The 11,409-nt window shown below is 40.4% G+C and overlaps 1 protein-coding gene across 6 annotated transcripts in view; it reads right to left on the bottom strand.

Moving 5' to 3' along the window:
* Positions 1-1,410: 1,410 nt before the first annotated feature.
* Positions 1,411-11,409, bottom strand: part of ABR (ABR activator of RhoGEF and GTPase) — a 637,383-nt gene continuing 627,384 nt past the window's right edge. For all 6 annotated transcript variants that reach the window (XM_073616867.1, XM_073616868.1, XM_073616869.1 and 3 more), the window contains one exon: positions 1,411-9,847. In XM_073616867.1, coding sequence (XP_073472968.1) covers positions 9,758-9,847 — 90 coding nt within the window. In that variant the 3' untranslated portion in view covers positions 1,411-9,757. The remainder of the gene's footprint in view (positions 9,848-11,409) is intronic.

The raw sequence follows: 11,409 nt of genomic DNA, 5'->3' as shown, positions 1-11,409 counted from the left end.
TAAAAAACGGAAAAAAAAAAAAACGGAAAAAAAACCCCAAAAAAACAAAAAAAAATGGAAACCCCCCCCTGGGAACCGGACCCAGACCTCATACCATGGGGATGTTGTAATGTTGCTTTGGGCACTGGATCTTACATGTGTGCTCACCTTGGCACTTTGTGCAATGTGTGTAGTTAGCCACATGGTGCTATTACAGTTCCAGGGCTGTGGTCTATCCTCCCTATAGAACCCAGAGGTCAAAGACCCCTCCAGGATATGCCCACCATGATGGGGTGAGAGAGAAGAGCCTAGTCTCAGGTGGAAGACCAGGTGTGGCATGACACCACAGGTCGCACAATTTACCCAACCCCCCTTTCCACCTAGAGCCCTTTATAAAAGGTACTACAGGCTGATCTGCACCCGGGTTGCTCCAAAAAACAATTTATTGGAGTACATAATGGAGCACAGTCCCCTCCACACTGTTCTCAAGATCCACTCCTACTGTATTTACAGTTTTGTTTTGCCAGTGTCCAAGGCGATAGCATAACCTAATGTTCCTGAATTACTTCATCCTGTGTCCTATAATGTACACCAAGAAAAAGATTTTCCATAACCTTATTTTTAGCTATACATACACTTTAATAATGAATATTGTGTGCTTTTTTCAACCTTTAGGGAAATGACCCTTGTATTCATGGAGATACAGAATTGGGATATCTAACCTGTTTTCCACCATAACATTGCCATTATTCACATGTAGGTGTTGAAAGCTTGCAATTGGCTCCATTATTCAGTGGTTGATCACAAATGTATTAATGCCCACAATTAGGGGATTTGGATATGCTTAAAGTGGAACTCCAGGTAACTATCTACACTTCAAATGGAAATACATATTTCAATTATTTCCCTGCCACATATTTTGTAATTCTGTTCAGCCTGCCTTCTTAATTACACAGCTCTGCCACACTGACCAGATCACTTTAATTGCTGGACTACTTCCCAATGTAATAATGCAGCTTTACAGTCAAATAAACAGGCTTTAGCTGGGCAGGGTGAGACTTGGAGTTGTAAAGTTGAAACTGCATTGTAACCTGCTTGGCTGCGCAGTTGGGTTGAATCACAAGACTGACTAAACAGAGTTCTATACATAGACTGTCTTTCCTGCCAACATTTGTCTTTCTCCTGTGTAATTGTGGTTTGCTGAGGTTCCACTGTTATCTGCAGAACTAAGAATGTCACCGCAGCTAATTGACTTTATGTTGAAAGGTCACTGTAAAATAAATGATGTGTCCAAATCAAAACACAAGATTTTTTTTTTTAAATGTTTTATTAACTAACATTATCCTTGCTATTTTTGTTTCCGTTCTAACTTCATAATAATATGCATACATTGCAACAGTACAGACACAAAATAAAAATATACATAACATCTTTTCTTCTTAAATCCCTTGAGAAATCTCGCTTTTATTCGGGCTTTATAAATATAATATTGGTGAAAATAAAATAAAACATCAAATAAATCCTTAAATAAATCTGGTGCTTCAGGGCTTGGGTGATCCCGGTGCTGAAAGTTTGGGGTTCTGGTATAAAATGTTATTAAAATATTACATGTTTATAAACAAGTACAACAGGCCATTGTGAAGACAATGGGACATAAAATGGTAACCCAGAGCAACCCACTCTTGTATTTTGGAAAGAAATAAAAACAACATTTTTTGGATGCTGTGGGTTACATTACTTCCTTTTTGTTTCTTAACACTAAATAACACCTATAAGTAAATGTTTATGTGCTACAGAGAACCGGATTGTAAAGCTGGTAGGTCCAATAGGCTGTAGTGATAATTGTAAATAACAACCGGTTTGTAACAGAATAGTCTGCCCACCACAAGAAGCAACATGCACCAGTTGTAATCTGATAGTAATTGCCAGAATGGATGTTAGCCCTTCTATTCATGTAAATAGGTGCTAAAAATGTTTTCTTAACGCTAATGCTCCCTGAAAGACCAGTTTAGAAATGTCAGGTATTATCTTAGCACACATTTGGCCTTGTTCTTACTTACAACACATTGCAGTGCACATTCACAGGCATTGAACCGTGCTCCATTCAGTTGGCTACAATGGGACAACTCTTGGCATTGTTCTAAAAATACGGCATTAAGGCCCTTCTCCCAGCGTGCATCACAACGGTGGGTACAGGTTCTGTAGAGAGCAATGGAACGTTTATTTTTTTGGATTGTCATGTTTAAGAATGTTGGTGTGAACAAGCCCTGGGAGATTAATCACTATGTGCTCACTGGGAATCTGTCCAGGATGTGACCAGTAATGCCCTGCTTATCAAAGATTTACATTTCTATGATAGAATATAGAAATCATTGGTTGTGGTGAAACATTTTGAACATTCCGTCCAGATGTTAACTTAAAGGGAAAGCGCTGTGAAAAGAAAATGTGAGCTACCATTTCTGACTTCTTGTACCAGAGGCCTGAGTATCATGGCTGATCTCATAGCTTTAGTCTTTTTCAATCACTGACATCAGGAGTTCTGACTGCGCGTGAATCATTGATTTAGCAGATTTGTGGCAAGCTCTCAAAGTCAGAGACAGCCAGGCAACAAATATTTAAAAAAAAACTCATCAATGGCAGACTCCATATGAGTATTCCGGAATGGTCAATATGGGATCACGGCAGAGAGTTCATCTCCAGTGTTTGAGTGGTGTACAAAGGCCAGCATATAGGGCAAAAATAGAAGCCTTGGTTAGTGAAGGAACCCTATTCTAAGGCCCCTTTCATGTGAGAGGTCCAATCAGCTCCGCCTGTTCACTTTCCAGGTGGACCCAATTGGACCCTGCATTCTCCTCTATGGGCAGTCGGATGTAAGCAAAACAAAATGCTACCTCCGATCTGATAAAACCATACGGAAGGGAATCCGTTCTCCTCCATCTGATCGCATAGCCAGTCTGTTTACATTTTACTACCCATAAGAGCAGAGCGGGCAGTACCTGGTCCGCTCTGCATAAGTGGAGCAAACATGTACCTGTAACCCAGCGGCACTACTCAGCTCAGCTCAGCAGGGTATCAGTGAATGGCTCTCCTGCTGAGAAAAACTAGATCCAACCTGTGTGAAAAGGGCCTCACTCAGTTATGTCCCTTGAGATCAGGAAAGGACTGCACTACTCCCACTGCTTTATGAAGAGCTGGACCCTCTTCATTTTTAACTCTTTAAGTTAAATCAGTTATGGCAGTTGTTAAATGCATGTAAAACCCTTAAAATGATAAAACATTTTACATGGTGTAGATCTAAACTCTTTGGGGGTGACTTTAATATCATGCTTTTAGGGCTCACCAGGGCAAAAACAATAATCCAGGAGCCCCTTTCAGGTGGTGGGTAGTTCATAGAGTCCATCAGCCTGGCAGGTAAGGTATACAGTGAACTGGAGAGGGGGGAGGAAGGCTTCCTCCCATTTCAGGCAATGTGAGTTATGGTTAAATCTCCTATTTCACTAAACCTAAATGATTATACAGACTATGCCACCTCCACAATGCAGTAAATTTGCTACTGAAAAGCAGTTGCTTCAGATTACTATAACCGGAAACTGCTGATGTATTTACCAGCATCCATATCCCGCTCTAACAGAACACTGTGCCGTTTCCAGTAATATATTAACTCTTCTGAATGGCTTATTTGGAAATGCTCAACTGACTGTCAGAATAATCATAGTTGATTCAAGCAGTCATAAAAGATCATAATTTCATACAATGATCTGTTATTCCAATACACCTAGTACGAGGGATCTTCAAAAAGCTTCTGCACTTTTTTTATATTTTAATATAGTTAAAGTGTGGAAACCTTTTGAAAAACCCTCATATAAAGTACTGGAATCTGTATGCCCCTACAAAGAACAAATCTGACCTGCGAGCCCAATTCAGGCGCCACCGCAGTCAGTCTATACTGGGAGCTTGCTGAGGGAGAGTGATGGAGTGTGATGGAGTGTGATGGAGTGTGATGGAGTGTGACGGACAGTGACGGAGTGTGACGGACAGTGACGGAGTGTGACGGACAGTGACGGAGTGTGACGGACAGTGACGGAGTGTGATGGAGAGTGACGGAGTGTGATGGAGAGTGACGGAGTGTGATGGAGAGTGCCACAGGAACCAAGGTTTATCTTATGTCCAGATGAGTAATAAAGATGAACCCTAAAACATTAAATATTTTATTCAGACTGTATAAAGGTGGATCCTGGCTCGGTGCACTATCATTCTTACTATCCTGGGGGCCTTTCCAAGTTTATTTCTTTGTAAACAGTTTTTTTATGTTCAAGAGAAACCTGGAATGGGATACATCACTGACATTACATGGCTTTACTTAGACTATCCTACGTAAACAGGTAAACTAAAATGTCAAATATTGGACAGAGCCAAAAAACAGCCTACTAAATTAAAGGGGACTTTCAGAGCACACTACAAAAATAAAAGTTTTGCTACTGTAATGTTTCATGGACATGGATGATTTGGAATTGGGTATAGGGACGGACCATGCTAAAACAAATATACACACAATGTGACTAGCTCAGAGGGATAAGGAATCTTGGGAGCCTTAATGAATTCTCCCATCTAGTGATTAGAAAATGTTGTGGCATCAAAAAATACAAAATGCTTGGCATTGTCTAAAATTAGCACCTGTGATATATGAATCCTTTTTCAACTGAAATGTTATTTATCACACATGTACAGAAACTTCCTCAGTAGGGACAGGCACATTGATTACAGGGCCAAAAGGAAAATTGACTTATAATCTGCAATGGATAATCATTGGATTCACTTGGTACAGGCCTTAGCAAATTCCCTCCTAATTCTCAGTGTCCTTACAAACCCCTGAGCAGAGCTGTTAAGGCTTAGAGAGAGTTTCTTTCAACAATTGTTAGGATGAACGAAAACCTGTGTATATATCGAATCAGTGGAGTTCAGTGTCCTGTTGTCTATGTGATTAAATATACTATTAAAGTGTAACTCCACTTTTGTTGAGAAAAAAAACATTCCCCCCCTGGGTGATCTATGTACATTGCAAGGATTATAACAACCTTTGTTGCAGATTCCTACCTTTTGTTATTCTGAAGAAATCCATGTGTTTGTCTATGCCTCTGTACTGAGTGGGTCTAATGGGGAGTGGTTTTATAATTAACTGTCAGGTGTGCAGCTGCAGAGCGCTAATGAGGAAATCTGCTGGGCCTGCAACCCTTTAGAAGTGCTCCTATTGTAAGTATCTCTCCAAAAATGACATTTTTGTTGCAGGGGATGCCTGAAAACTGACTTGCATCTTAGGCAGACTTCTGGGAAAATTGGTGAGCCAATCACACAAGGGAAATGATGTTTCTGGGGAGTGGCCAGTACACATTCCAGGTAGCCATATTGCAATGCATTCTCAGAAAATTACAGCGGCTGCAGATTGAATCATAACATTCAATTACAATATTATTACTGTCGCAAATTATATGTGCAATACTATTTTTTTCGTTATTTGCTATTTTTCCCCCACGAAAGTGGAGTTACCCTTTAAATGAATTTATATTTTTCAGTCTGTAATGCTGACAGGTTGAAACTTTTAAAAGGATGTTGGAGTAAATTACTGTATTGCAACTGGGCCATTTTCTTGGTGGAAATATCAATATTGATTTTAAACTGTTCAGGAGCCATGTACCCTTCCAATACTTTAACAAAAATCAGTAAGAACAGAAAATAATGTGAAAGGTTGTGAAAACACAATATCAATGTAAAGTAAGCCTGCAATTAGGAAGTCCTGTGATAAACTGCAGCTATAAAATTGGCAGTGTATGCCCCATGCTTAACCAGCTTCAACTCCAGCAGTTGGGAGCGCCTGAACTCTGGTTTTGAATATTATGGAAATATTGACTTTGCTGCAAATCAGCAGTCAGACAACCGACATTACAATATGCATATTTCAGCGAAATAGTCCGCCAAGCCTTGTGGAACTTGGGGGCCTGAATTTCTATTTCCCTTCTAGGTACCCCCCAAAATGTTGTAGCTTCCAGGGAGTGCAGAAGCTGAAGCAAAGGTTAAGTATTGGCATCTTATGAAGTCTGATTTACTAAACTAGAGAGTGCAAAAATTGGTGCAGCTGTGCATGGCAGCCAAACAGCTTCTAACTTCAGCTTGTTCAATTAAAGCGGAGTTCCGCCCAAAAATGGAACTTCCGCTTTTCGGAATCCTCCTCCCCTCCAGTGTCACATTTGGCACCTTTCAGGGGGGAGCAGATACCTCTCTAATACAGGTATTCCCACTTCCGGGCATAGATAGCCGAGCCACCCGCGGGTATCTACGCCACTTCCGACGCCTTCTCCGCCCCCTCCGCTGTCTTCTGGGAGACACGCAGGCCCCAGAAGACGGCAGGGACCAGTGGCATTGCGCAGCACGAAACCAGGCTTCACTTCCTGATTCCCTTAACAATGATGGCGGCATCTCCACCCGAGAGCTGAGGGATGGCTCAGCTTTGGGTGCCGACATCGCGGGAGCCCTGGACAGGTAAGTGTCCTTATTTTAAAAGTCAGCAGCTGCAGTATTTGTAGCTGCTGACTTTTAAAAAAAAATTAGGCGGAACTCCACTTTAAGCTTTGACAAAAAACAAAACTGGAAGGCGGATTGGTTTCTATGCAGAGCTGCACCAGATTTTTCACTTTAGTAAATCAACCCCATTGTATCTGTTATGGCATTTCTATGCAGGTTTGCACAGGATTTCTCAATGACCAGTTCCCTTTAAACTGTTCTGCAAGGCAAGTTGCAAAACACACACACTTATATATAAATATATATATCTTCATTTAAATTTCAACCATTTAGAAAGTACAGAAAACAATAGATAACAAAGGAGCTTTGTGGAGAGATCAACCACAGCCTTTGTCTGGACAACCAATTCAGTGGAGAAATCACACCGCAATAAAGCACTCAGTGGAGCCGATCCAGTGTAATCAAACACATGAGAGAATGGAAAGATTGATACCTGGTTCGACATTTCCACTAGAGGGTTCAGCAGGACCTTATACGAGGCACACATCAAGCTGAAACTACAAGGGCTGTTATGGATGGATTTACTTAACCCTGGATCCTATGAACATGGCAAGCGGATTTTTACTGTTTATTCCTAGATGAGGACACAATGTGCTGGCACAACGAAAGGAATAATACACCTAGATAATCTGGCCTAAGCGCCTTCAGCTCTGGACAGTTTCACTGTAACTTCACGTTTTAATGGAACAGAAATCAATGAATGGAACAGATCCGGCACATATTAAAAGGCATCAACAAGACCCTTCACTGGAAATAGACACAAAGTATTACCCAGCATCCTTTCTTAACTTAGTTTACCCAATGAACATTGCAGACTGGACAAAGGCTTTTTTTTCTGGTTACTGGAGCTTTTGTGGCTTTTTATATGACAGTAATGATTTAAACATGTTCAAGGTATCGTTAGGATTGACACACACATTACAAACATACTGTAAAATCCTCTAAATTTATCAACAACTGTGTAGTGAAGGACTCTACCTAAAGAATCCATGCATGTACAGCCAGTCAGATAAACTCTCTTGCTACGTTGTTGATGGTAAATCCATTGTATTTTGCCGATGGTGAAGGATTCCCACTGGCAGAACACAATAGTGCTATGGGAGGGATTCCCCCTTCAACACAAACTGTGGGAACCAAGCAATTTTCTTTCCAGCAACCCATGGCTGAAGGAAAGAAAACTGCATGATGTATGAAATTCAAGTTGTAGGTGGCCCTGTTTTTTTCCGGATGCAGTCACTGTTCAGGTATTTAAGCAGCAGCGGGTGCAGAGGCTGCTTGAATACAAAGGTTGGCAGTAGAAATTCCACCATCTATGTTGGGTGAAAGAATCTCAATGCAGTGTAAATGAAGGAATCTTCTCTGCCAGGTATTGTAGCCGTACACATAGGAGAGAAATCTGTGCAATTATGGCTAGTTTTACTAGATTGTATGAGAGACCACTGGGCACCTATAATACACAATCTTAACATCTGTCCAAAGGAATCCTTTCCCTTAAGGAATACTATGGCCTTGCCATTGTAGATTTTGTATAGATATTGTAAAAAGGCTGTTTGCAGTTAATAATCTTATCAGTGTGTGTTAAGAAGATAAAAGCCTGGTTTATATGTTTTCTGTATACAGGAGGCAGTCATATATGACAATTACATATGCAGCCTCTTTTTGCTACTTAGTAGTGCAGCACAATGTATGGTGTCTTACTGTTCCTCTGCCTCAATGCAAGTCTACCAAAAAGGCCTGTCTGACCGAAGATAATGCACTCTGTATGTGGCTGAAATGTTTATGTCAGCATTTGTCCACCAGGGATCCTGAATGATACATATATAGCTACAAGAGGAAGAATCTACCAATCTGTATAAAGTACATGACAACATGGTATGGCAAGCAAAAATGGGATCATCAAATCAGATGGTGCTTTAGGTAACAATTTTGATAACTTAAAATATGCAAGTACTGCAAATACACTATAGTTCCCTTTAAGTGTTCCACAATCTTCCCAAACACGCATTTGTCTCACATATCAGTCCATTCAAAACCTAGATCTCGGCACCAATGTTCATGCTCACCTTCTCCCACCGAACCAAAAGGCCAGTTGGTGGTTCTGCTCATTAGCACTCAAGCAGAATTAAGATATATACTTTGAGTGGGCTGCCCCTTTAAATCTCAGCAGTAAAGCCCTAGCTATAGAGAAACCAGTGTGCTACTACATAAGTATAGGCCTGGCACTGTATTGAATCATGTACAGCATCCTAAATCCTTAGACAAATTTATGAACGAGGCTGATAAAGGACAATTAATCAAGGAACAAAAATATAGCAAACACATTGCATTGTGATGACCATTTGTCTTTATAATTTAAACTGTCAATATAGTCAAATGTAATATCTGCAGAGACTCGGATGGGTTTTGGGTTTTGGTTTCATTGGAACAACTGGTCTCCTTGGACTGAATGTTTGGTCCAACAAGGGTACATTTCTCCAAGTGCAAAAGAGTCCATATACCAGTAATTTCAAGAAATCGTGCGCAGTAACAGAAACGTACCACCTTCTCAAAGCAGCAAAATCACAAGTGACAGCTCCACCAGGGAAAGTAAATTAAAGAGAACCAAGAAGCACTTTCATTCACAATAGAAGGACAAGAGAAGAAGAGAACGTCATGGCAACTAATTATATTTAAAAATGTAAGGACTGAGAGCCCACTCACATTCCGTGAGTCTGTGCCTGGCAAAAATGGCAGAACTGTCCTGTGAAATTGTCCGGTGGGCACGAGCAGAGTTTGGCCCCTGTGGTCCCAAAGGTGAGGAAGGATACAGTGCAGGCTGCAGTCTCCAGCACAAGAATATAACAGGATAAAAGACCTTTAAGGTCAGCGGAGTTACGGAAATTTTGTGAAAGTTCTCACACGCCGAGGAGTGTGAAGGACAAAGAATGCTCTCCGAAGCTCTGCTCCACCTACGCTTCTGGCTCCTACATAAAATAATGCCTGAACACCAATATACAAAATACAGCTCGTTACACGGGGAGCACAGTGCTGGTTCATTCTTTCCACTTCTGTACAAAAGAATTCAAGAAATGAACAAGAGCAGGTTAAGAGACGCTCTGGGTGGCAACATCCAACTACTCTGCTCTCCTCACAATGTCTCTTGCCTAATTTACAGAGAGGAGCAGAGCCGCCCCATCTTCTCCTGGATGGCAGAAGTGCATGCTCACACATCTGTAGAGTAGTACAGAGTGTTCCTCTTCAATTCAGAGAAGCTGATCGGTGGGTGCTGCAGGTAATAGAGCAGAACCTGGACCTGGGATGGGAGAGAAAAAGAGTAATTTTATTTGTGGTAATGAAAGTCACTAATATGTATCAAAATGCGATTATACAATAATATGTACAAAAATCTGTTACAAAGGAGGCTTGCCTTAGACTTAAGGTGAATGTAGAGTGAAAGTTTTTTGTAATTCATGTTAACATGGCCAGTGAGGAGCAGGCAGAATGAACCTGGAGTAATGTGCCAGTTGCTATCATACTGGGAAGGTAGGTATATTATGGGCTGCATTCAAATGAAAGTAAAACTAACTAAAAACAAAGATTTTTGTTTCATTTTGGATAGTGTAAGGGAAGGTTAGAACCCTTTGTCTGTTTTTTTTTTTTTTTTACATCTGTGTTCCAATTTGAGATATTTCCCTTCACTTCACTTCCTGCCCCATAGCCAAAACAGGAAGTGAGAGGAAATCCTTCCAAAGTGAGGTAATACCGGGGTGGCACAAGGGTCACCTGAACTAGTATCCCCATTGTAAGATTTTCCCTAAATTTCTGTTCTGAAGTCAACCCAAAATTTGGCATTTTCTTTTCATTTTGCTTTCGATGATCATAGAAAATAGGACAAATAGTGAGGGCGAAGCTCCATGGTGGGGGGTATGGGCACAGACAGGAATAAAAACTGGCGCGCATTCCAATCCCTCTCCCCTCTATCCAAAACTAAAAAAAAAAGTCTTGCCTTTAGTTACACTTTAAGAGAATTAATTACCTACCTATTAATTACCTATTAACTAAAGTGACCCATGTCCTTCCTCCTGCTATCCCACCTTACCATACCCTATGCTTATAGAGGCAGATATAATAAAGATTTACATATTGCTTAACAGTTTTCCACCAATCCCTAGATAGCACCGCAAGGAGAAATCTTGACTTAAGGAAAAATGGTTCTTCTACTATCTGTTTGGACACAATGACATCATCCCTACTTTCCTGATCTACTGAAACTATTTTTTTTCTTCTAGTTGGTTAGGTTTTATTTAAAAAAAAAAAAAAAAAAAAAAAGGAAAAAGAAAATTCAGCCAATGGGAAAAGAAGGATGAAGTAAGCAAAAGTGGGCAAATTGGAATTTTACAAAGAATTTCACAGCTGCTATCTAGGGATTGTAAAAGATTTGTTATATGATAGAGGAAGCCAAACGCTTTTGAAAGCCTGGATGTGCAGGTACTGTTAGATGGGATAGTAGAAGGAATGAATAGAATGATTTAGTTTAAGGCCCTTCTTCTACAAAGCTATGCACCACTAAGCACTGCTTCCATATATCAGCCATGTCAAGGAAATAGATTAAGGCACTTCAACCCTGTTCATAGACAGCAAATTTGTCACCTTATTATTTATTATTCCTAAAGCAAACATGTCATTAGAAAAACATGGAGGCTTCCATTGCTAACATTTTGAAAATCTCTATATTAAATCTGTCACCAATGAAACATGGAAGGTGCCAACTCCCTCTTCTCCTGTATATGTTAGTTTCCTTGCTATTAAGCTGAACATCTTTCTTCAGTACTTTATTATTATTATACAGGATTTATATAGCGCCATCAGTTTGCG

This window comes from Aquarana catesbeiana, linkage group LG02 (assembly GCF_042186555.1).
Source record: "Aquarana catesbeiana isolate 2022-GZ linkage group LG02, ASM4218655v1, whole genome shotgun sequence".
Classification (NCBI taxonomy): domain Eukaryota; kingdom Metazoa; phylum Chordata; class Amphibia; order Anura; family Ranidae; genus Aquarana; species Aquarana catesbeiana.
Note: the sequence above shows the minus strand (reverse complement) of the source record. Positions and strands in the feature narration are given on the sequence as shown.